This window comes from Papio anubis, chromosome 12 (genome assembly GCF_008728515.1).
Source record: "Papio anubis isolate 15944 chromosome 12, Panubis1.0, whole genome shotgun sequence".
NCBI lineage: Eukaryota > Metazoa > Chordata > Mammalia > Primates > Cercopithecidae > Papio > Papio anubis.
This window is the reverse complement of record NC_044987.1, coordinates 91,993,380-92,020,974: the sequence shown is the minus strand read 5'-3', so window position 1 is coordinate 92,020,974 and position 27,595 is coordinate 91,993,380. Positions and strand designations below refer to the sequence as shown.

The 27,595-nt window shown below is 36.2% G+C and overlaps 1 protein-coding gene and 1 long non-coding RNA gene across 4 annotated transcripts in view; one reads left to right on the top strand and one right to left on the bottom strand.

Moving 5' to 3' along the window:
• LOC110741205 overlaps positions 1-11,629 on the bottom strand; it is a 31,038-nt gene extending 19,409 nt beyond the window's left edge. For both annotated transcript variants that reach the window (XR_002517036.2, XR_002517035.2), the window contains exon 1: positions 10,679-11,629. This is a non-coding gene — a long non-coding RNA (uncharacterized LOC110741205). The remainder of the gene's footprint in view (positions 1-10,678) is intronic.
• Positions 1-27,595, top strand: part of CCDC73 (coiled-coil domain containing 73) — a 163,967-nt gene that overhangs the window by 87,786 nt on the left and 48,586 nt on the right. For both annotated transcript variants that reach the window (XM_021925933.2, XM_031653394.1), the window contains 4 exons: positions 3,153-3,191; positions 8,795-8,930; positions 9,172-9,251; positions 27,303-27,431. In XM_021925933.2, the coding sequence (XP_021781625.2) occupies positions 3,153-3,191; positions 8,795-8,930; positions 9,172-9,251; positions 27,303-27,431 (384 nt within the window). The remainder of the gene's footprint in view (positions 1-3,152; positions 3,192-8,794; positions 8,931-9,171; positions 9,252-27,302; positions 27,432-27,595) is intronic.

The following is a 27,595-nucleotide window of genomic DNA, read 5'->3' as shown; positions in this document are numbered from 1 at the left end:
ATTGAGAAAGAATAAATGCAGAGGTATGTGTGAATAACGGTGGCCTGAAATTATTTGGTAAATTTGCTCTAGATATAGTTTTATCTTTGGCTAATGGTAGCAGATAATAAATTCAGGATCAGAGTAATATATTGTCTTCTGAATTTTGTCTTTTCATTTTTTCCTCTTATTTTTCTAGATGACCTCAAAACATTTTCCTTTGCTTTTGTGCTGAATGCCTTAAAAAGTACTCTGATCTCATCCAGGCTCGTGTCTTTAAAATGGGATCTACATGTAGAAGACTTCTAAATGTTTATCTCCTAACCCCTAATCCATCCTACATTAACTATTTGCTGTCTCTGCTTGGATATCTAAAAGACACCTCAAACTTGACATGGTTAAAACTAAGTTTCTAAAGTCCTGCCTCCTGAAAACTGGCTTATTTAATCTTTTCCATCCTTATTAATGACAACTCTCTTTTTCCAGTTACTTTTTTTTTGGCTCTCCCTCAGAGTGTATCTGCTTTCCAACCACTTCTTATTTCATCCACTACTAACATCCTAGTCCTCGTTCATCATCCTCTTTCATCTGGATTATTACAGTAGCTTATTAAGTGATTTTTCTTGCCACAACTTCTGTTCCCTTCTAATGTGAATGTAATAGAGTGAGTCTTTAAAAAGCTAAGTCAGGGCCTGGCGCGGTGGCTCGTGCCTCTAATCCCAGCACTTTGGGAGGCTGAGGTGGGCAGATCACGAGGTCAAGAGATCAAGACCATCCTGGCTAACATGGTGAAACCCCGTCTCTACTAATAATATAAAAAGTACCCAGGCATGGTGGCATGCACCTGTAGTCCCAGCTACTTGGGAGGCTGAGGCAGGAGAATTGCTTGAACCCGGGAGGCAGAGGTTGCAGTGAACTGAGATCATGCCACTGCACTCCAGCTTGGCGACAGAGCAAGACTCTGTCTCCAAAAAAAAAAAAAAAAAAAAAAAGGCTAAGTCAGGCTTTGTCACATTTGTCCTCAGAACTCTGTAGTGGCTTTCCATCTCATTAGTTATAAAAACCAAATCTGTGTCACACATAACGAGGCCTACAATGATTGGGTCCCCTTGCCTTCCCTTGCCCCTCTCTGAACTCTGCTGTTCTTCACCTTGCTTACTCCCTTCCAGCCACATGGACTTCCTTGCTATTCTTTGAACACACTAGACCTTATTCCACGTTAGAGAACCTGCTGAAATATTCTTCCTTACTTCTATCCAGGTCTTTACTCAGAATTTGCTATCTCAGAAAGGAGTTTCCTGACCATCCTGTGTAATCGTCTTCCCTCATTTATTGTTTTTGTTTAACACCTATCAATATCTAATATACCATATGTTTTAGCTTATATTGCTTTTTCTCTTGCCCAGAATTTAAGCTGGGCAGGATTTTTTCTTTTGGTCCAGTGTTGTACCCCCAGTGTCTATATCAATGCTTTACTTACAGTAAGCATTCAACATTTATGGAAGAAATGAATCATATACAACCCATCCATTTATATAAAATAAAATAAAATATAATAAAAATCAGGTCATTCATGGCAGTAGGCTAAAAAATTTATTTCATAGGAAATGTGTAGTAATTATTGTACTTTTGCTTAAAATTTAAAAAATGTAAGTAGGATTTAAGAAGATAAGCACTCATATATGGCTGGTTGGCGTTTAACTTGGTCAATCCTCTAGAAGACTATGTAACAATTTTTTTTTTTTTTTTTGACAGAGTCTCATTCTGTCACTCAGGCTGGAGTGCAGTGGTGCGGTTTCAATTCACTGCAACCTCCATCCCCCCGGGCTCAAGCAATCATCCTGGCCTCAGCCTCCTGAGTAACTGGGATTACAGGCACACACCATTATACCCAGCTTAGTTTTGTTTGTTTTCAGACTTTCACCATGTTACCCAGGTTGGTTTTGAACTCCTGGGCTCAAGCAATCCACCCACCTCAGCCTCCTAAAGTGCTGGAATTACAGACATGAGGCCCTGCGCTGGCTTATGTAACGGTTTTTAAAAACCTATAAAAATTAAGAAATCTTAGAAATTCTGCTTCTTGGAACTTATCCTAATAAAAAGAATAACTATAAAAGTCTAGATATAAGCATGTTTATTTCAGAATATTTCATAATAGTAAAAAACTCAATTCAGTAAACCTGTAAATATGAGTGATTAGGTAAGCTATGGTAAAGTTAAAAAATGGAATACTGTGTAGCCATTAAAAAGTTACATTGTACATTAATTTGTCACAGAAATGTGTTTATTATATATTAAGTAAAGTAGGTTACAAAATAGATATTTATTATCACTTTCCACTGGCTCTCTTTTAAAGTATAAATATATGTTTTTTAAAAACTGGTAGAGTGGGGCATGGTGGCTTACACCTGTAATCTCAGCACTTTAGGAGGGTAAGGCTAGAGGATCTCTTGAGCCCAGGAGTTCAAGATCAGCTTGGGCAACATAGTGGGACCCTGTCTCTACAAAAAATTTTAAAAATTAGCCAGGTGTGGTGGCATGTTCCTATAGTCCACAGCTACTTATGAGGCTGAGGTAGCAGGAGGATTGCTTGAGCCTAGGAGGTTGAGGCTGCAGTGAGCTGTGATCATCCCAGTGCACTCCAGCCTAGGTAATACAGTGTGACCCTATCTTAAAAACAAACAAACGAATCAAACAAACAAAAACTGGTAGTACCAAAGTGTTAATGACTGTTATCTGTGGATCATGAGATGATTTGTTTGTTTAAAATAGTTGTTATGCTTGTTTTTTTTTATACTTTTCCTCAGGGAAGAGCTAATATGAAGTAATAAACTCCCCTAGACTGCTCTCTCTCTCTCTCTTGCTTTATTTTTGCCTTAGTGGTTATCACTCTCTAACATGCATACATTTTACTTATATTTGTCGGTCCTATCACCACCCCCCACTAGAAAGTAAGTTTCTTAAAGGTAAGGACTTCGTTTTGTTCACTGCTATATTCCAGGAGTCTAGGAAAGTATCTAGCATATAGTAGGTGCCATAAATGTGTTGAATAAATCAATAATGGTACACAGAAGATAAATGCCACATTTTATAGCATGTAATTTTGATACCAGAGGAATTTGTTGTAGATAATTAAAGTATTTTAATGAGATTTTCCCCCCTTATTTTTCAAGGTTTCTAAATACTCTTTACAGAAGAAAGTGAGTGAAATGGTAAGGAAATTACAAAACATATTTTCCCCCCATCTGGATTAGTACTTAGGGGGATTAGTATTTTTGTGAATAAAATGTGACATATATAGTGAAAAAAATTAATTGTTGAAACTGGATATTACTGTCCCCAGTAATATTAAAGGGGATATTTGCAATTTCGCGTGTTGCATACATGAATTATTTCACAAATTTATTTCTAGATTACATAGTACTTATACAGGTTGAGCATCCCAAATCTGAAAACTCAAAATTTGAAATGCTTCAAAATTGGAAACTTTTTGAGCATCAACATGATGCTCAAAGAAAATGCTCATTGGAGTATTTTGGACTTCAGATTTTTGCATTTGAGATGCTCAACCCATAGGTATAATGCAAATATTCCAAAATCCAAAAATATCCCAAATATGAGATACTTCTGGTCCCAGCATTTCTGATTAGAGATATTCAACCTGTATATTTAAAATAAATTTTACACAGTTCCCAAATTATTGTTAGGGTCTTATAGTGAAAACAAACAACAAAACTCTAAAACCTCTTATTTTAATGGTATCTCTTCTAGATATTTATGTAAACATGTAATTATTAATTATAGCCTGAAAAGAACAAAATATATGAAGCAGTATTTGGGATATAATATTTATCCCTTATCAGTCTACACTTGGGATATGGTACTGATCCTACATTGTTCAACAAGTATTTATTTGCTGTGCATTCCTCTTTTATAGTCTATTAAAAAATGAATGTTTTTGCTTTTACAGCATAACGCTTTAGGGAATATTTACTTTGATATTTTTCCCTTCTAGCCCTATTTTATTCAGAAGGATTTTCTTTTCTGTGTTTTTGGTTGACCAAAATTTTCCTATATCCACTTAAATTGTCAAAGGGCTTTTTGGGTGGGGTTATGCTATTCAGTCTTCATTTTTTGGAGCAGACTTTAAAGCAAGTAAAATTAATTTTTGAGTAAGGCTTATATATTATATATATGAGAAGTAAGAAATGAACTATCACCCCTTCTGACATTACATACAAAAACATAAAGTATTTTGCTTCTTGAAATTGTTTGGTGTGTTAGAAAATAAAAGAGCCATAGAGAGATTGCTAAGCTTGATTGAATAAAAGATGTGAAAATTCTGTTGCTGTTCAACTGGAAAGAATAAAAATAATGTTGTCAGACTATTTTAAACCGTGATTTTAATTAAGAAGCTGAAAAACTAGATTCTGGTTTAGCTTTAAGTACCATGACATTTGTACTGAAAGTCATCTTCAACGCTACAGTGGTTTTACACAAAATATAGTGAAATTGAATAATGTGCCCTTTGACCTGGGAGATAAGGCTACAAGTTAAAGATCAAAGGCAACATAAAATGTGTTTTATTTTATTCCACTTTCAAATTTCATCAAACAGACACTTACGATCTTTAAAAAAAACATAAAAACATGTATATACTTATTCTAGTTTTTGGTCACTTCTAAGCTTTTTGTTATTGTGAATTACAACATTTATACCTACTAAAATGATATTTCAGTTATAGTCGTAATATTTTTTTCTGACAGTTTAAAGCATTGCATCAATTTTAATTTTAAAAAATTTATATATTGATATATATTTAATATTTTATATTCATTCTGGCAGAACATTTATATTTTGGATTTAAAAGTTAGAAGTACTCCTTTTTCTAAGCATTCTTACATATATTCATTTTACGTTATTCCTGTTACATTATTATTATATAATTCAGATGACTTGTTCTTTATTCTAAGTGCTGTATAGTATTCAGTAATTCAGTTAATCTTATTTTATTCCAAGCAGTACATTATTCTTTTATGTTATTTGTTTCCATGGGCAAGACAGGAAGCAAGATAGCCACTAGTGTGAAGGCAGGACTATGGGGAGCAATAAAGTTAGGGTCCTAAAAGAAATAGCTTGAAAAGTAGTATTAAGAAAATGTCGGCCGGGCGCGGTGGCTCAAGCCTGTAATCCCAGCACTTTGGGAGGCCGAGACGGGCGGATCACGAGGTCAGGAGATCGAGACCATCCTGGCGAACACGGTGAAACCCCGTCTCTACTAAAAAATACAAAAAACTAGCCGGGCGAGGCGGCGGGCGCCTGTAGTCCCAGCTACTCGGGAGGCTGAGGCAGGAGAATTGCCTGAACCCGGAGGCAGAGGTTGCAGTGAGCCGAGATCATGTCACAGCACTCCGTGCTGGGCGACAGAGAGAGACTCTGTTTCCAAAAAAATAAATAAATACATGAAAACTTCCTTGAATTGAAAAAATGCCATTAACCCGGTTTTCAGTGAAATTGTGTTAGGTTTCTAGACATCTGCTGAGAGCTAATATTCTCTCAATCAAAAATTAAGGGGTATTTTAGAAGAAAGGAATATGGTTCATTATTGCTCACCGTTACTGATAATAGTAACTACCCAGGTAGGCATAAGCTCTCCAGGACTAAGTACATTTATCAACTTGTTTGCATTTATAACTGCTGCAAAATTAAATCAAATAAGTAGTGAAAAGCCTGATGACATACATGAGAAACTTTCAACTGATATATCATAATTATTACCAATAATATTACCATTTTTAAAATCATTTAAAAAATAGCTTTGAAAAAGTTAAGACTGTCATCAGACTTGCCAAGATAATATAGTTAGGTACAACTAAAATGGTAATGTGTGTTCTTCATGTATAAATATATATATATGTGTGTGTGTGTGTGTGTGTGTGTGTGTGTGTGTGTGACGGAGCCTTGCTCTGTCGCCCAGGTTAGAGTGCAGTGGCGTGATCTCAGCTCACTGCAACCTGTGCCTCCTGGATTTAAGTGATTCTCCTGCCTCAGCCTCCCCAGTAGCTGGGATTACAGGTGTGCGGCACCATGCTTGGTTAATTTTTGTATTTTTAGTAGAGACGGGTTTCACCATGTTGGCCAGGCTGGTCTCGAACTCCTGACCTTGTGATCCACCCGCCTTGGCCTCCCAAAGTGCTGGGATTACAGGCATGAGCCACCGTGCCTGGCCCTTCATGAATATTTTTAAAAGGCCATGCTTATTCTAAATAAAAGTTAATTAAAACTATTGATACTTTTATCAGTTAAGGAATAATAACAAATCATTTTATTGTGATATTTATATGATGGGCTCTGTTTTTTTTTTTTTTTTTTTTTTTTTTTTGAGATGGAGTCTTGCTTTGTTGCCCAGCTGGAGTGCAGTGGCATAATCTTGGCTCACTGCAAGCTCCACCTCCCAGGTTCACGCCATTCTCCTGGCTCAGTCTCCCGAGTAGCTGGGACTACAGGCGCCCACCACCACATCGGCTAATTTTTTGTATTTTTAGTAGAGATGGGGTTTCACTGTGTTAGCCAGGATGGTCTCAATCTCCTGACCTCATGATCTGCCCGCCTTGGCCTCCCAAAGTGCTGGGATTACAGGCATGAGCCACCACACCCGGCCATGATGAACTCTGTTTTTTAGTGCTTTATGTATGTTAATTCATTTTATCCTCACAGCAACCCTGTGAGTGAAATACTATTATAAACTTCATCCTAAAAATAGGGTAGATAATTTACCCAAGGTCACACTAAATTGCAGAAACAAGATTTAAACATAGGCAGACTAGCTTTTGACCACTATGCTCTACTACCTGTCCTTTGGTTTTTCTTTTCTTTTCTTTTCTTTTTCTTTTTCTTTTTTTTTTTTTTGAGATGGAGTCTCGCTCTGTCGCCCAGGCTGGAGTGCAGTGGCACGATCTCAGCTCACTGCAATCTCTGCCTCCTGGGTTCAAGTGATTCTCCTGTCTGAGCCTCCTGAGTAGCTGGGATTACAGGTGCACGCCACCATGACTGGCACATTTTTGTAGTTTTAGTGGAGTCGGGATTTCACCATGTTGGTCAGGATGGTCACGAACTCCTGACCTTGTGATCCACGCACCTTATCCTCCCAAAGTGCTGGGATTACAGGTGTGAGCCACTGTGTCCGGCCTGTACTTTGGTTTTAAGCAATAAGAAATGCCTCTGGTTAACTTAGGGGAGGCATTCACAATCAGCCAGAGAATAAAGAATTGTTTGAGAATGAACAGGGACTCAGAGTAATTCCAGAGTTTATGAGGCAGGATGTAGGAACCCACAACAGAGGTCTCGTATCAGTTTGGATAGGATCACCACTAAACTTCTTTAGTTTTATATAGTCTTTTTGCTCAACATTCAAATTCCAAGAAGGTAGCTATCAATTGGTTTAATTTGAGAACATGCCCTCCTCTTAATTAGGGAAGAATAGGACCCCTGAATTTTAGTCCTGTTGTAATGTGTAGTCCACGTTGTAATGAAGAAAAAGTATTTCAATACAGTAAATTGTGGTGCTGTTAGATAAGGGAAATGGATGCTGGTTAGGCAAAATCAAATTTTTACTATTAGAACCCCCTCTATAAGACAACAACGGTTCATTCAGAAAACAATTATTGAGTGCCAATGGATGGGCCTATACTGTTCTTTGTTTAGAACTGCTCATCATAGAAGGTGAAGCAGATGGGGAAAAAAATGAATGAAAGATGTGAAACCAATTAATGATTCTGCTAATGTCAAGTGAAGATAAAAAAACTTTTAACAAGTGTTATTGATTTTTATTAACATAATATTTAGTTTTTAAGAGTTAAAAGTCATATTCCTAAGTATGGTAAGAGTAGTTCCTTTAGCTGAAAGCAGTGGAGGCCCATAAAATATTATATAAGTAGGGTCTGATTTTTACCAATTATGTCTCCAGTTTAAGTAGACTATCTACTATCCTATGTTGCCTCCCTGTCACTGAGAGATATTATCCTTGTCATTTCTTTTTCTTTTTTAGAGATGAGGTCTTGCTTTGTCACCTGGGCTGGAGTTCAGTGGCTGAACATAGCTCACTGCAGCCTTAAACGCCTAGCCTCAAGCAATCCTCCCACCTCAACCTCCCAAGTAGCTAGGACTACAGGCATGTGCCACCACGCCCAGCTAACTTTTATTTTTGTAGAGATGGGATCTTACTATGTTGCCTAGGCTGGTCTCAAACTCCTGGCCTCAAGCATTCTTCCTGCCTCATCATTTCATTTCTTAATGCAGTGAGAAGGTACTATATTAATTAAAATCTATGTCAGAAAAATTACTTGAATTTTAGTAATGCACATTGAAATTATTCTAGCAATTGAAAGGACAAAGAATCAAAACAGTGATCTAGATAGATCCTGATTATTCAAATGATTTAGAGAAAGAAAAAATATCTCCTAAAGTACTAAAAATATTGCTTTAATTTTCTTCTCACTTTTCTTAGTGTTAAGCTGATTAGCGTTTTTTATAAAAAGATTTTGAAAAAGAAATTGCAAACCAGGGAAACATAACATGAAGTGACTATTTTGCTATAGGAAAAATATGTTTGCTTTAGTTTTACACAGATTTAGAAATGTCTCCTAACAAATATTTCCTCCTTGCAGTTTACTCAGAGAGTACTTTTAAATGACATTTATTTATGTTATATTACTAACAGCAGTTGTTTACCACAATATATTTTTATATATTTGTTGTGTGGGGGTGTGTGTGTGTGTGTTATATGTATAACATTTAAAATTACTCCTCAAAATAGGAACAAAAGGCTCAGTTACATCTTCTGGCTAAAGAAGACTATCATAAGCAACTGAGTGAAATTGAGAAATACTATGCCACAATAACAGGTCAATTTGGATTGGTAAAAGAGAATCATGAAAAGTTAGAACAAAATGGTATGTGCTATCTTATTTAAATATACATATTCAGTAGAGAATGTTTGAATGGACTTATTTACTAGGACTACTTTGAATTTCTATGATAATACTGATAATAGTAAATGGCAGTTAATGACTGTTACCTAAATTTAATAACGTATGTATTGCATTGTTACTGTTTTCCCTGTTTATCTTAATGATACTTTCTTTGAAATACACATTGAATATAATGATTTCTTAAGTGTCTTTAATGTTGCAGTACGGGAAGCAATACAATCAAACAAAAGACTTTCAGCTTTAAATAAAAAACAAGAAGATGAAATATGCAGTTTAAAGAAGGTATGAGTGATATAGTTTCATACTAAGTAAAAATTGTAATGTAAAATAGTCTTATGGGCTATTACTAGAGGACAGTTGGGTAGAATTTTTTGGTAGGATAAATAAAATGTTTTCAATACAGATGCATAAATTTTGAATTATGATTCCAGTAAAGGTAATTAGTGCATTTGTTGTAATCCATTCAAAATATTATTTCTTTGACTTGTGACCAGTAGCATGCATTTTTATGGTGACATGAATACCTTATAAGGATTCATTGTATGTCATCCCTATTAGCACCATTCATTCAATATTTATTGAGTGACTTTTATATACTGGTTGCTATGTGGCACTAAGGATACAGCTATGAAGAAAATAAAACATGTTTCTACTTTTATGAAAGTTAGAGTCTGGTGGTGGAGTCAGACATAAAACAAATAATTACACAGACTAAGTAATATAAAACTATTATAAATGAGCGGAAGAAAAAGTAAAAGGTGTGATGACATCACAGGTGACTTTATTAGATTGGGGGTAAGAGGGTGGAGGAGGGAAGGGAGTAATGTTTTGGGCAAGGGGAATAGCATGTGCAAAAGCCTTGAGACAGGAAAGAGTTTAGTATATTTGAGGAACTAAAAAACATCTGATATGGCTGGAGCATCATGAATGAAGCTCTGAATTGAGCATTTGTTTGTTGCTTACTGAGCCTCAGTATCCCTTTGCCTTCTTCCTAACCTTATCCAGATTTTTGTTTTGATGTCTCCAGCTTTAGAGCTGAGCCCCAAATTGACAGGAGAGCACAAATATATTTCTTTCCTCTGACCATAGGCATTGGTTCAGGAATGGATAAATGACTTTAGCTAGCTTCTGGTTATAAACTAGGAAGAACGTAACCTCTACCGTGGCTGGCAGTCAGCCTACAACCATGAGAAAAGCCAACAAATAAGAACCTGACAATGTGGATGCCAGATTGGTATGACATAAAGAAACCCGTTCTTTGATGACGTTATTAACTGAATCAACCAACCCTACATCTTGTCCTACCTCTAGACATTTGAATTATGTGAACCAATAGGTCCCCATTATTACTTAAACCAGGTTGGTTAGGGCCAATTCCGTTTTCCATGATTTGCAACTAAAAATATTCCAACTGACACAAAGGAAGAGTTGGTACGATAGGAGTAGGTAAGGCTTTGTTCTTTCTATAGAGAATGACGTCTGTTTTCCTTTTCCCACTCCCTTCCAAACCCTCTCTCAATACCACTTTGAATCATTTTAGGACCACCTCCCTACCTCTGAGAGAATTAAGTACCTATGCTTACTGGCACTCCATAAATATTTTGAAACAATATTTACCGAGTATCATTTAAAATGCACTTAATTTGTAGTTATTTATTATATTGGTATGCAAAAAAGTCTTCTGTTTGCCCCTCCAGATCTGTACTTACCTTTTGAAGGCTTATGTATATGGGTTGCATCAATGGGCTTCCATATCTTCTGACTTCCTGTTGAGCTGGGCCAGTGGAGAGCCTAGGCAGGAGATGGGAGGAAGGAGAGAGTGAATCAGGGTATTTATTCCCCTGTTTCTTCCCTCTGAGATAACTTCAGGCTGGCCATGTCCCTCAATAGATCACTACTTCTCTCAAATTGGCCTAATCTACATGATCCTGTCTCTTTTTGGGGTTCCAGTAACCTCTCTTCTTGACCTTCTGGGTCTAGATGTGGTGACAGCTACAGTGCTGCTAGTCAGTGGAACTTGTGCCATCCCTTGTGGTTCCTTTATATCCTCCTGCACCTTTGCAAAGAAACCCATCTTCAGATTATCCTAGTTTATGTGTGCCATCTGTTTCTGTTGGGATTCTGACATACTTAGGGTAAAACATTAGTGAGGCCAAAGTTAGGAATTCAGTTTTGTATTGGCTAATTGATTCAGTACAGAGAAAGTTGTTTCACAGTCAAAGATTGCACTCTAAACCTAATCTATATTTTTAGTTGTATATTTTGGACTCAAGAGATAAATGAATATGAATGGCATCATTCAGATATACCATTAATTCTGAGGAAAATAATAACTTCTACTAATTTGGGTCAATGTTGTTGTCTTGACTCTAAAGGATTCTATTTTTAAAAGGAAAAAAATACCAGAAATCCGAGCATTTTACTTTTATATATACATAGACTTTCACTATTTTAATGTAATTTAATATATTTTAATTAATAAACAATTTTTAGAGAGTTTTAGGTTCACAGCAAAACTGAGTGGGAAGTACAGAGTTCCCGTATACTCCCTGTCCTTACACATGCGCAACCTGTCTCACTATCACATCCTCACTAGCATTTGGTGTTGTCAGTGTTTTGGATGTTGGTCATTCTGACTGGTGTGTAGTGGTATCTTGTTTTGATTTGCAGTTCCCTAATGACATATGATATTGAACATATTTTCATATACCTACTTGTCATCTGTGTATATTTTTTGTTAAAGTGTCTGTTCAGGCCTTGGGCCCATTTTTTAATTGGGTTTTTTGTTTTCTTATTGTTGAGTTTTAAGAGTTCTTTGTATATTTTGGGTAGCAGTACCTTCTAAATGCTAAGTCATAGTTCAAAGACCATTAATATTAGAATACTGTTGACTGTGATATGTATATCTTCACTGTTATAACTGCCAATATATTGGTTATATATTCCTTGGACTTTATTCTTATGCCTGAGGGATCAGAAAGTAAAAGCATAGGTGTATTTCAGTACAGAACATTAGAATGGGTGGTGATAATCATGTTTCTGGCCCTTAAAAGTCTGTCTGTTTAGCAAATTACTTAAGAGTACAATTAATATATATGTAGAAAACATTTCTTTTTAGATACATCCTCGAAAATTAGAGGTGGCTCTTTTTAATATAAAGAGAAAAAGCTGTAATTTAAAAAATCTGTTTGGAATCCCAAGTAAGAATTATTAAAAAGACCATACATTTCTATCGATATAGATTTCAAATACAAATATAAATAACTATTAAATCAGTAGTTGTGAATAAACACATTTTTGTTGATGTCTCTTTGGTTCATTTATGTTTTAATGTTTTTAACAATGACTTTAGTAATTAAATAACCTTCATAATTAATTTGGAATTAATATGAACATTAATTAATTCATATCAATTGATTTCATATGAATATGAAATAACATTCATATTAATAAAATAAAATTCATATTAATAAGCCTTTATACGATTAGTTTATGCAGTCTTATGAAAATATGCCTCATAAATTTTGTACTAATTTTTTTGCATTAAATGAAAACATGTTTCATTGTAACATAATAGACTATTATATTTCTTTTTTTGTTATATACTTTAAGTTCTAGAGTACATGTGCACAACGTGCAGGTTTGTTACATATGTATGCATGTGCCGTGTTGGTGTGCTGCACCCATTAACTTGTTATTTACACCAGGTATATCTCCTAATGCGATCCCTCCCCCCTCCCCCAACCCCACCACAATCCCCAGTGTGTGATATTCCCCACCCTGTATCCAAGTGTTCTCATTGTTCAATTCCTACCTATCAGTGAGAACATGCAGTGTTTGGTTTTCTGTCCTTGCAATAGTTTGCTAAGAATGATGGTTTCCAGCTTCATCCATGTCCCTATAAAGGACATGAACTCATCCTTTTTTATGGCTGCATAGCATTCCATGGTGTATATGTGCCACATTTTCTTAATCCAGTCTATCATTGATGGACATTTCAGTTGGTTCCAAGTCTTTGCTATTGTGAATAGTGCTACAATAAACATACATGTGCATGTGTCTTTATAGCAGCATGATTTATAATCCTTTGGGTACATACCCAGTAATGGGATGACTGGGTCAAATGATATTTCTAATTCAGGACATAGGCATGGGCAAGGAATTCATGACTAAAACACCAAGCAATGGCAACAAAAGCCAAAATTGACAAATGGGATCTAATTAAACTAAAGAGCTTCTGCACAGCAAAAGAAACTACCATCAGAGTGAACAGACAACCTACTGAATGGGAGAAAATTTTTACAGTCTACCCATCTGACAAAGGGCTAATATCCAGAATCTACAAAGAACTTAAACAAATTTACAAGAAAAAAAATCAAACAAACCCATCAAAAAGTGGGCGAAGGATATGAACAGACACTCACTTCTCTTTTTTATTTTCTTTTTTTTTTTTTTAAGACGGAGTCTTGCTCTGTTGCCCAGGCTGGAATGCAATGGCACAATCTCGACTCACCGCGACCTCTGGCTCCTGGGTTCAAGCCATTCTCTTGCCTCAGCCTCCCAAGTAGCTGGGACTACAGGCATGTACCACCATGCTTAGCTAATTTTTGTATTTTCAGTAGAGACAGGGTTTCACCATGTTGGCCAGGCTGGTCTCGAACACCTGACCTCAAGTGATCCGCCTGCCCAAAGATCCGCCTGCCCAAAGATTACACATGTGAGCCACTATGCCCGGCCTGCCTATTATATTTCCAATGCACAATTTAAGACTCTGACCTATAGATGCAGATGAGGCTCATGTAGATTCATGGAGAGATACCCTTAGTAGATTTATGTAAGAAGATGCGGAATGTCTTTCTAGGTGTGAGAAGAATGGTGTTGCTCATGAGGACACTTCCTCTTTCTCTCAGGTCTTGGGGCCTAGGCTACGGCTACTTAAATGTACTAACATGTCATGTAGTAGTGGTCTCTGTCACTCTAGAAACCATTAGTGTCAGTGTTCATGCTGCAAAGTTGTTCTTGGAAGACAGACTGTTACAGAAGGGTAAAGTGAGAAAATTTAATTACCTTTGTGACTTCAAAGTTCAAGTAACTGAAAGGGTGAGAATTTTAAAATACATATTCAGAGCCAAGTTTTAATATTGTAGACATTGTTAGTACACTAATTTTATATTTTATATATCTTACGTAGCTTTGATTTTTAACTTTGGGAAAAGCTTGTTTTTTTTTTAAACTGTCTTTTTCAGAAGAGAATCAAATTTTGTAACATTGGTTGTATCACTTATTTAAAACTTCTAATCATTAATTTTCCCAAAGGTAATTTCCATTTCTCTTATACTGTTCTATGATTTTGTCCAGAACAGTTGTTATTGTGATAAGATGGAATTCCTTTTTTTTTTTTTTTTTTTTTTTGTGGAGCAGAGTTAAACAGACCAAACTTAGTGGTTGGATAAAAACTAGGTATTACCATTCTGAATGCTGAGTTCACCATTATGGCAATCATGAAGAATTCCTGATACTATCTATGAGCAGCATTCATAACCTCTGCTATTTGTCTGAGTAAATGTCAGAGCACTCAAGGAGATAGTGATATTAAACAGACTACCCCTTACCAGAAAGGGAGGGGTGAAGGAGAAAAGAGCGCAATATTTATGACTCCAGGAACTATAAGTTGTAATTTAATGAGATCAAAGCATTGCTGTTTATTTGCTGCACTAATAGCTTTGAATAAAATGGTTAGAAAACAGACAGTGTACTAAAAGTTCAAGATATTTAAAGGCTTATAAAGTCTATAAAATCAAAAGCATATTTTTCAGTGGAAGATCTTTTAGTGAGGTCTCTGATTTTAATTTATTATGCTCTTGAGATTAAGTAATTAATATATAAAAGAAAAAGATATAAAAATTATTAGTTTTTACTTTTGTCAGTCATATACTGATTTTCTATACCCTTCTCCTCCCAACCTCCCTATTGTCTCATAGCAATAATTGTAAGAGGAATTGATGCATTTTAGAGTATCTCCTGTAAGACTTAGCTGATTATAACAGCTCCATGTTTTCAATTGTTGAAAAACGTAGAAAAACATAGACATTTGTCCCATTTTGTAATCTTGAAGAGGAAAAAACTTTTAGAAAACCAATCTTTATGCAGAAGATTATAAGCCATTTTATCCAAATACAAGTTTTACCCTTATACCTTTTATCAACAGGACGTTACGTTTTAGGAGTGAACCTGGAACAGATCACTAGTATAAAACAAGCTATTTTATATATATATATATATATATATTTTTTTTTTTTTTTCTTTGAGACAGAGCCTTGCTCTGTTGCCCAGGCTGGAGTGCAGTGGTGCGATCTCGGCTCACTGCAAGCTCTGCCTCCCGGGTTCACGCCATTCTCCTGTCTCAGCCTCCTGAGTGGCTGGGACTACAGGTGCCCGCCACCACACCCGGCTAATTTTTTGTATTTTTAGTAGAGATGATATTTCACCGTGTTAACCAGGATGGTCTTGATCTCCTGACGTCATGATCCGCCTGCCTTGGCCTCCCAAAGTGCTGGGATTACAGGCATGAGCCACCGGCCTGGCCGCTATCTAATAATTTACTTTCTAAGTCATGTGGATATCTAGTTCATCCAGGTGTATATTGCTTTAGGAAAAAATAGAGAAAAATCAAAATTTCAGGGAATTATTGCTTGTTTTCCTTTGAAACTTATCTTAGTGCATAAGAAAGCACCTTTAAAGCAAGCTGTTAGAAACTCTATTGTGTAAAGAAAGGTATACATTATTTTAAAGCCAATATGATTAATATCTTTTTTAAAAAGTAGACTCAATTGACAATCCTGCTGCTGGGCATATACCCAAAGGAAAATAAATCAGTATATTGAAGAGGTATCTGCACTCCCATATTTGTTGCAGCACTGTTCACAATAGCCAAGATTCAAAAGCAACCTAAGTGTCCATCAACAGATGAATGGATAAAGAAAATGTGGTACCCATACACAATGGAGTACTATTCAGCCATGAAGAAGAAAAAGATCCTGTCATTTGCAAAAACATGGATAGAACTAGAGGTCATTATGTTAAGTGAAATAAACCAGGCACAGAAAGATAAACATCACAGTTCTCATTTATTTGTGGCATCTAAAAATCAAAATAATTGAACTCATGGAGATAGAGAGTAGAAGGATGGTTACCAGAGGCTGGGAAATGTAGTGAGGGGCAGGGTGGGGGAAGGTGGGAGTGGTTAATGAGTACAAAGAAATTAGAAAGAATGAATAAGACGTAGTATTTGATAGCACAACAGGGTGATTATTGTCAATGATAATTTAATTGTATATTTAAAAATAACTAAAATAGTGTAATTGGATTTTTTATAACACAAAGGATAAATCCTTCAGGGGATGGGTACCCCATTTTCTATGATGTGATTATTACACACAGCATACCTGTATCAGAACATCTCATGTACCCCATAAATATATACACCTACTATGTACCCATAAAAATTAAAAATTAAAAAATCAGTTGAGCATAAAAGATTTCCTTTTAGTATTCTGATGTTTAACTCTATACTGCATAACAATATAAATATCAGTCAAACATCCTATAAATATGAATTGGGATGAAATCTTTAGGGTTCTGTACCAGATATTTTACCTTTGAATTAATTAATTTTTTAAGATGTTAATTACTGAAACAACTAGATTTATTTTTATATCCTTCAGTATCCATAGTTGTTTTAATTATTATCTCATGTTTTTAAAAATTTTTCCACAGTGGAAATTATGAATTCAATAAGTTATTTTGTTCGATAAGTTAAGTCAAAGACCATCTGGCCTATGGACTTGAATAATTATTTATTATACTTGTTTTCTACTGTGTACTTGAATCTGAACTTATTCAAAATTTACTTATTTTAAACTCACAGTGTAGGGCTGCTGGTTACAACAGTAAAGGTTTTTCTCTAGCCATAAAATATGCTGTTAACATATTTAACATAATGTTTATCACTTACCATCTACTAACCTTTATTTTGGCATTATTGGTAATAAAACTGCACTTGTCTGTTCACACTTAAATCAGGAACATCTATCTGCAACATGGTGATCTAAAGGGCTATGGTTGTTACCTTGGATGGAGTAAAGTAGCTAGTTCAATCAGCGATTGAACTCTCACTATACTTACACCTACCATTTTCTTTTTTTTCTTTTTTTCTTTTTATTATTGTACTTTAAGTTCTAGGGTACATGTGCACAACGTGCAGATTTGTTACATATGTATACATGTGCCATGTATATATGTTACACATGTTACATAACATATGTTACATATGTATATATGCACCTGTTAACTCATCATTTACATTAGGTTTATCTCCTAATGCTATCCTCCCCCCTCCCCCCATCCCCTGGGAGGCCCCAGTGTGTAATGTTCCCCACCCTGTGTCTATGTGTTCTCATTGTTCAGTTCCCACCTATGAGTGAGAACATGCGGTGTTTGGTTTTCGGTCCTTGTGATAGTTTGCTCAGAATGATGGTTTCCAACTTCTTCCATGTCCCTATAAAGGACATGAACTCATCCTTTTTTATGGCTACATAGTATTCCATGGTGTACATGTGCCACATTTTCTTAATCCAGTGTATCATTTCGGTTGGTTCCAAGTCTTTGCTATTGTGAATAGTGCCACAATAAACATAGGTATGCATGTGTCTTTATAGCAGCATGATTTATAATACTTTGGGTATATGCCCAGTAATGGGATGGCTGAGTCAAATGGTATTTATTGTTCTAGATCCTTGAAGAATTGCCACACTGTCTAATTTAATGGTTTAACTAGTTTACAGTCCCACCAACAGTGTAAAAGCATTCCTATTTCTCCACATTCTCTCCAGCACCTGTTGTTTCCTGACTTTTTAATGACTGCCATTCTAACTGGTGTGAGATGGTATCTCATTGTGGTTTTGATTTGCATTTCTCTGATGGCCAATGATGATGAGCATTTTTTCATGGGTCTGTTGGCTGCATAGATGTCTTCTTTTGAGAAATGTCTGTTCATATCCTTTGCCCACTTTTTAATGGGGTTGTTTGATTTTTTCTTGTAAATTTGTTTAAGTTCTTTGTAGATTCTGGATATTAGCCCTTTGTCAGATGGGTAGATTGTAAAACTTTTCTCCCATTCAGTAGGTTGCCTGTTCACTCTGATGGTAGTTTCTTTTGCTGTGCAGAAGCTCTTTAGTTTGATTAGATCCCATTTGTCAATTTTGGCTTTTGTTGCCACTGCTTTTGGTGTTTTAGTCATGAATTCCTTGCCCATGCCTATGTCCTGAATGGTATTGCCTAGGTTTTCTTGTAGAGTGTTTATGGTTTTAGGTCTAAGATTTAAGTCTTTAATCCATCTTGAATTGATTTTTGTATAAGGTGTAAGGAAGGGATCCAGTTTCAGTTTTCTACATATGGCTAGCCAGTATTCCCAGCACCATTTATTAAATAGGGAATCCTTTCCCCATTTCTTGTTTTTGTCAAGTTTGTCAAAGATCAGATGGCTTTAGATGTGTGGTATTATTTCTGAGGGCTCTATTCTGTTCCATTGGTCTGTATCTCTGTTTTGGTACCGGTACCATGCTGTTTTGGTTACTGTAGCCTTGTAATATAGTTTGAAGGCAGATAGCATGATGACTACAGCTTTGCTCTTTTGGCTTAGGATTGTCTTGGCAATGCAGGCTCTTTTTTGGTTCCATATGAACTTTAAAGTAATTTTTTCCAATTCTGTGAAGAAAGGCATTGGTAGCTTGATGGGGATGACATTGAATCTGTAAATTACCTTGGGCAGTATAGCCATTTTCACAATATTGATTCTTCCTATCCATGAGCATAGAATGTTCTTCCATTTGCTTGTGTCCTCTTTTATTTTGCTGAGCAGTGATTTGTAGTTCTCCTTGAAGAGTTCCTTCCCATCCCTTGTAAGTTGGATTCCTAGGTGTTTTATTCTCTTTGAAGCAATTGTGAGTGGGAGTTCACATATGATTTGGCTCTCTATCTGTTACTGGTGTATAGGAATTCTTGTGATTTTTGCACATTGATTTTTGTATCCGGAGACTTTGCTGAAGTTGCTTATCAGCTTAAGGAGATTTTGGGCTGAGACGACAGGGTTTTCTAAATATACAATCATGTCATCTGCAAACAGAGACAATTTGACTTCCTCTTTTCCTAATTGAACACCCTTTATTTCTTTCTCTTACCTGATTGCCGTAGCCAGAAGTTCCAACACAATGTTGAATAGGAGTGATGAGAGAGGGCATCCCTGTCTTGTGCCAGTTTTCAAAGGGAATGCTTCCAGTTTTTGTCCATTCAGTATGATATTGGCTGTGGGTTTGTCATAAATAACTCTTATTATTTTGAGATACATCCCATCAATACCTAGTTTATTGAGAGTTTTTAGCATGAAGGGCTGTGGAATTTTGTCAAAGGCACTTTCTGTATCTATTGAAATAATCATGTGGTTTTTTTCTTTGGTTCTGTTCATCTGATGAATTATGTTTATTGATTTGCATATGTTGAACCAGCCTTGCATCCCAGATACGAAGCTAACTTGATCATGGAGGATAAACTTTTTGATGTGCTGCTGGATTCGGTTTGCCAGTATTTTATTGAGGATTTTTGCATCGATGTTCATCAGGGATATTGGTCTAAAATTCTCTTTTTTTGTTGTGTCTCTGCCAGTCTTTGGTATCAGGATGATGTTGGCTTCATAAAATGAATTAGGGAGGATTCCCTCTTTTTCTATTGATTGGAATAGTTTCAGAAGGAATGGTACCAGCTCCTCTTTGTACCTCTGGTAGAATTTGGCTGTGAATCCACCTGGTCCTGGACTTTTTTTGGTTGGTAGGGTATTAATTATTGCCTCAATTTCAGAACCTGTTATTGGTCTATTCAGGGATTCAACTTCTTCCTGGTTTAGTCTTGGGAGGGTGTATGTGTCCAGGATTTTATCCATTTCTCCTAGGTTTTCTAGTTTATTTGCATAGAGGTGTTTATAGTATTCTCTGATGGTAGTTTGTATTTCTGTGGGATCGGTGGTGATATCCCTTTTATCATTTTTTATTGTGTCTATTTGATTTTTCTCTCTTTTCTTCTTTATTAGTCTTGCTAGTGGTCTATCAATTTTGTTGATCTTTTCAAAAAACCAGCTCCTGGATTCATTGATTTTTTGAAGGGTACACCTACGACTTTCTAATCAACCTTGCAAATTGACCGTGAATCTTTGTGTCATTAACAATAAAATGTTTAAGTGATGCAACTGCTCTCATCAAGTTTTTTTTTTTTTTTTTTGCCATTTTCTTTCATCCTGAGTAAATCAAACCTTTGATTTTATCAACTTTTATATTAGACAAAGGTAAATTACATTTTTCTTTATATCGTGTTCATTACTCTTTTCTACTTATATTTATTATAATTTTTAGTTTCTCTTAGATCTTTGAATCTGTTAAGGTACTACGGGATATTTAAGTATGAAACATTGTACCTTTTCTTGAGGAACTTATAGTCTATAGGAAAATCTTTATTGTTACCAGCTATGAGATTATTAATCTTAACTATTTAAATACAAAAAGGAATACTTAAATATTCATGCCATTTATTAATACTTGAGAGTACTTTATTTTACAAGTAGGGAAAATAATTCTACATCACAATGCAGCTGTAGCAATCATAGAATCCCTTGAATTCAGCTTAGTAGAAATAATAGGTAACAGTCAGTGCCTTGCACATGGTAGATGCTCAAATACTGGTTGCATGGATTATTACATGCCAGGGACTTTTTATTTATTATCTCCATTTTATAGATGAGGAACTTAAAGCAAAATGAAGCTATTAAGTAAGTTGCCTAAAGTTACACAACAAGGAGAAGAGAACCAAGATTGGAACACAGACAAATTTTGTTTCTAGAATCTGTGATTTTTTTTTTTTTCTTTTTTGAGAGGGAGTCTCACTCTGCCGCCCAGGCTGGAGTGCAGTGGCGCGATCTCCGCTCATTGCAAGCTCCGCCTCCTGGGTTCACGCCATTCTCCTGCCTCAGCCTCCCGAGTAGCTGGGACTACAGGCGTCTGCCTCCACGTCCGGCTCATTTTTTGTATTTTTTTTAGTAGAGACGGGGTTTCACCATGTTAGCCAGGATGATCTCAATCTCCTGACCTCGTGATCCGTCCACCTTGGCCTCCCCAAGTGCTGGGATTACAGGCGTGAGCCACCGTGCTCGGCGAACCTGTGATCTTAACCATTCCACTGACAATAATAGCAGCACAAGCAATTCATTCACATAAGTTTTTTCTCTCCTGTATTCTTCATTAGGAATAGTGTATTTATTAAAAGGGGACATTGTTGACAATTCATACTCCTAAACTACCAGCTCCTTATATTCCTTCACTCTGCAGAACTGCAGACTAGCATGTCGCCACCTTGAAGGTATTTGATATTCTGCTTCGTTTGGGCTTTTTCATTCAGCCTTCCCCTTTCTCCAACTAGAGGATCCTTTTCTATCATCTTTACCATGACATGCCCAAATCTATTACCTCTAGACCTTCACCCAGTCCATTAGACTGTTCCCGCGTACATGGAATTCCCTGCATGATGTTTCTTTTTTCTTGTTCGTATTAACTTATTACTTGACCTTTTCTTTAAAACTTAAACCTGTCAACTATAGCCATCCCAAAGAGGTACATGACCCAGAGCATAGTGGTGTTGCTTTTCTTTTTCACCCCCTTTGTATTCGCGACCTCTCTCTCTCTCTCTTTGAGTTGGGGTCTCACTCTGTTGCCCAGGCCAGAGTGCAGTGGTGCAATATCACAACTCACTGCAGTGCTGGTGAACACCTGGGCTCAAGCAATCCTCCCACCTCAGCCTCCTGAGTAGCTGGGACCACCACAGGCATGCTGCCTTGCCTGACTAATTTTTTTTTTTTTTCAGAGATAGGGTCTCACTATGTTGCCCAGGCTGGTCTTGAATTCCTAGGCTCAAGCAGTCCTCCTGCCTCAGCCTCCCAAAGTGCTGGGATTACAGGTGTGAGCCATCACACACACACATATATTCTCATTTGTAATGTAAATACAATAATATCTGCCTTTCCTGTTTTATATATGTGTAATAAATACAAAATTATAAAATGTATGAAAAAGCACTTTGAAAAGATGTAGAAGCTCAATATTGAAGCAAATAAAGGTAGAGCCTTTGTGGTTGAAGGAAGGGTTGGATGAACCCTGGAGCTATACTTGTTGGCTTCTCTTTTCTGTTAGCAGCCCTGGAGGGATACCATGGAACTGCTAAAATTTCTCAGGGCATGATTTGAAAATTGCTAACTGGATCCAACCTTTTCCTTTTTTTTTTTTTTTTTTGTAGAGGGAACTGAGACCCAAAGAGACTGGATGAATTAATGTCAAGCAGCTTATAAAAAAGATTTTCCACCTTGCCTCACTTTGTTTTGCATAATGGTTGTAATCAGTAGTATTCTAAACAATCTGTAATTTTTACAACGTTAGCTGAAACTGTTCTTGTAACTGACATTGTGACAATTCCCCAACATTCATTTCACTTCATTCTGTCTCCAAGCCAATTAATATTACTCCATTCCTCATGGCAGTGTTTGGTTCTGGAATGAGCATGTGATCCAATTCTGGCAAGCAAGAGGTAGTTCAAGGAAATCTTTTCTTTCTCTTTAACGAGTCCCAGAATGATACAGTTGCCATATAATACCTGAATTGGCCTCTTGTTAATAGTCTAAGGAAGAGGCCCAAGAATGGAAAGTGGAGACATGAAAATAACTAGTCTATATTGAACTATACTGAGTATCTGGGTCAACCACCCTGCCTAGCTTTGTGGTCCCTGTTATAGGATAGTACATTTTCTGATTATTTTGTGGTTTAGTTATGGCTTTCTGATATTTATAGCTAAAGCATCCTGTTACTGACACTTTGTGTTTTTTATTACCAAATATTGTGTTTTGTATAAAATTATGGATATTTAAAACATAAAATGATTGGTTTTATGACATTTATGTCATAATTAACTTTTCCAAGGTCATCTACTACAAAATAAATTTCTATTGTAGTAGACTCCCTGAGTATCTTTTTCCTCCATTCTTCCACAACTCTATCCTAAGGTCTCTGTTTGTTTTTTTCAAAGTCTTTCTTTCAGTGAGCTCAGACTTCTTAAATCAACCATTCACTTCATGTGCATGATGGCATACATAGTTTTTCAATCTCACATTTCTCTTAATCTCTGGTTCTATATGTTCAGCTACCTGTAGATCATCTCCTTCTGTGACTTACTGTAACTTCAGGGTTAACAGGTCGTACACTGGATTCTTTACTCTCCCATCCACTCTACCTCTGAAAAAAAAATTCATGCAACTCTCCTTTCAAAGGAAGCCATCTTGCTGCCTGTGAAAATGAATCATCACTGATACACTGAAACTTTATTTGAGGGAATGCATCATGTTCAGCCTTTTGTAATTTGAAAAAAATGTAAATGAAGAACTTTTTTAAGAATAGTTAACAACCTATCGTTCAGGCTTAATAATTTGTATTTTTTGGCTTTTTAAAGAGTCTGTTTCAGGATATTTTCTGTCTCTTATTTTACGTAATTTTAAATATACTTTTTGTCTCTTCCATCAGTGAAGCACACTTTGCATTTCCTTTCCATTTTTATATTTCTTCCTTTCACATTTCATGGTCCCCTTTTCCTTTCTTCCAGTTTCACTCAGTCACTCTAGAATCATCTTTGACTCATTTTTGACTCATCTTTTTCCTTTATTCTCCTTTTCCTTTTTACTTTCCATTTTTCAGTACTATAGACACTCATCATCTCATACCTGGATTAATGTAATAGCCTCTTAGCCAGTGTTCTTTTCTCTAGTTTTTATTCATTCTTTTTGCCAGACTAAGTTTACCAAGATACTGATTTAACTTCTATGTGCCTGACACACAGGAGGTACTTGGTATATGTAGAAGGAATGATAAATAATTCTCCTTTGCCTACCAAATCAAGTCCCAACTTCTTTAATTGGCTTTCCAGAGCTTTCATGATCTGGTCCATTCTACATGTTCAATATTGTTTGCTATTGCTTCTTAACAAGCATCTCCCATTCTATTTTAGCCAAAATTCTTTGTTGCCATTAGTATAATTCTTAGTTCTTTCTGCCTTTTGGTTTTGTTTTTCTCTACATCCCTTCCCATACTTGAAATGCTTTCTCTCAATGTACTTGTACCAAACAGGGTTGGGCCAGGAAACAGATGGCATGTTGGAATGGTAATTGAGAAAAGATTAATGAATAAGCTATTTACGTAGTTGTAGTCAGAGGTAAGGGAAACCAACAAGGGATGGTGAAGCACCCCACAGATAAAAGTAGTGGGAGAATGATTAACACACCTGTACCAGAAGGGAGACGGGAATGAAGCAGATGCTGGAATCTGGAAAGAGCTGTAGCTATAGCTGTAGAAGAAAGCCTCAAGGCAGAAGCTGTGGCCTTTTTTTTCTTTTTCTCTTTTTTTAAAGAGACGAGGGTGGGGGGTGGGTTTTTTTTAAAGAGATGGGGGTGGGAGTAGGGGGTCGCTGTGGCACAGTTATTAGTCACTGCAGCTTTGAACTCCTAGGCTCAAGTGATCCTCCAGCTTCAGCTTCCCAAGTAGCTAAGACCAGAGGCATACACTATCATGCCCGGCTTATTTTTTTATTTATTTAGAGACAGGGTCTTGTTTCGTTGCCCAGTCTAGCTTTGAACTCTTGGCCTCAAGCAATCCTCCCACCTTAGCCTCCCAAATCACTAGGATTAGCTGTGATCTTTGATAAAGATATACAGCTATTGCCAATTTGTGGTCGGCAGGGAGGGAGCTGGTAAGATACCTCATTCTCTTTCTCTTCCTAGCCTACTGATATACTAGTACCTCCCACAGATTTAACCCAATCAGGAGCCAGAAGACAGAGAGTTTGCTGTACCCACAGAGATCAGCCACAGAGGGCACAGTGCAGTGTGGAGAAAGGGTGGGAAGTGAATCAGGAGTGACAAATGAAGGATATCCGGTATACTACTCATTCTTCAAGGCCTAGCTCAAGGTCTACCCCCTTCATTCAAACTTCCATTCATTACTTCGATATATACTAATTGTTCTCTTTGTGCCAGACATCAATTTGTCTGCCTGCTTTTCTAAGAATAGAGCCCTATCTCTTGACTCACGTGGTTACTTTAGCAGTCATTTTATGCAGTGTGCACATCCAAAGGTGGTATTTGAACTAAGACCAATGAGTCCTTTCTCCTGGATTTTGAATTTGGAGTTAGGATATACTTGGGTGAGTTTCTCCCTGGGTGGCTGAAGCTGTAACATGTAGAACTTTGAAGGTTTTAGTAGCCCTGTTTTCTGCTGCTCCTCTTTCAGCTTCCTTTTGGGTTTCCTCCTATCTCAGTTGACTTTATTTCTCACCCTTATATACTGGCTTCTTCTTTAATCTATGAATTTTCCTTAGGATTAAGTCATTTTCCATTTTCTATCCTCTAATAACTCTCTAAGTGATAGTACCTGTTTTTACAGCTTAAATACTATTTTAAAACTACAAAAAATGTTTTAATTTTAGGAAAAATAGAAAATGCTAATCACATAATGAAGAAAATAAAAATTTCCTGTAATCTCACCACTCTAATAAATCAACTTATTTCTACAAAAGAGTCAAAAGTTTGTTGTTTATCCAGTTCTTAAGACCTTTAAAAAATGAAGTAGTCAGGATTCTTAATTGCACACTGATTTAGTCAGCAAAGGAATTTATTGAAAAGGCATTGGTCATTTCACATTTGAAAAATGATTACAAACAAGGGAGGTTATGCAGTATCAAAGACCATAGCATAAAACCAGCTTCCACTCTTGAATAGTGTGTATCACAGCTTATACCATCATTGCTGACCATAGTGGATGCTGCTGCTGCTGCTGCTGCTGCTGCTGTATCACTGTCACCTATAGAGCTTGAAGTTACTATACTTCCCTGTCTACCAGCAGATGGATTTGCAATAGTCCTTGCTTTTTTGTGATAACTAATCCGATATCCAAGACTGGCGCATCAGATTAGCAGAGCCTGGTCTCATGCTTATAAAGCTGGTACCTGGCATCTTTGCTTCTCTGATAGGCAGTGGGCTCTTAGAATGTAGAAAAACTGCCCACTGCCTACCAGAGAAACAAAGATGCCAGGTACTAACTTTATAAAGGAGTTCAGATACTGTGTAGCCAAGACTGAAAATCAGATTATTGAGTATTTAATATAGTCAGTATACACAGAAGAACAGCACAATCAATTGCACACTAATTCAAAAGTTGGTATTTCAAGATCTTAGTGTGTTTGATTGGTATCTACTAAACTTAATGAACATGTAGACTGTAGAACATGTAGAAATGTAGACTGCTTTTACATCCTTCAGTTCTACCCTCCACAACACTGCCAGAGTTATTTTTCTAAAGTGCAAATTTTGTTATGTCATTCTTCTACTCAAAATCCTTCAGTGGTTAATTCCTCATTTTTTTTAGTGTAACATTCAAACTCTTTAGCGTGATATACAAGTCCTTCTCAATATTTGAATCCTGCCAAATTTCTAGCCACAACTACCAATATTCTACTCTGTCCCCTGAAATAACACATTAGCTCCAGTCATATCTTATTAGTTCTGTTTCCCTGAAAAATATCATGCTCTTTCATGTTTCTGTGGCTTTGTGCGTGTAGAACCTTTTGCCTGGAATACCTACCCCTTTGTTGTCTTCTTTGCAAATTTATCTTTAAAGATTCGGTTCAAATACCACCTTTGCATGTAATACCTTGTTGATACTCCCAGTTTCTTTGTTTTTTTTTTTTAATACATTTTTCTAATGTAGCACTCATTACATTGTATTGTAATAATTTCTTACATAATTTTTCCTATTAGAGGCTAATAAATTTGGGAATTGAGATTTCCTTGTTATCTTTTTATCTCAGAAGACGTTTGTTGAATAAATAATGGAAACGGCTGTACTTCTGGTTAGTTGATTATGTTAGTACACTCCTTTTAAGATTCAAAGTCATGCAGTCAATCTCTTTATGATTGATTAACTTTGCCTGATCCACAACCACAGATTATGTTCCCACCTTGGCTAATCTTGCAAGGGAACTAGGGAAAATACACTTTAATGGACCAACAGTATTATTTTGATATATGAAATATAACAAATTGTAATTATAGGCTTAAGGATGAACTTTGACACTGTCAGGAAAGTACCTTTTTTAAGTGAAATATGTGTACTGAATTTTCTGTTTAATATGTTTCTTATTAAGGAACTAAAAAAAGCAGCCTCAGACTTGATAAAGTCCAAAGTCACATGTCAGTATAAGATGGGAGAAGAAAACATCAATCTAACAATTAAAGAACAAAAATTTCAAGAACTTCAAGAAAGACTCAACATGGTATTTTATTAAATGTATTTGTTTATAACATTAATATTTTCAATAAAACTTATGAGAGTTTCAGGATTATAACACAAAAATATTCCTTCTTTGCAAAGTCAATATACATAGTTAAAGGTATTATGAATCTGTTTTCTTTTTATTAGATAATTTTTGCCATAGAC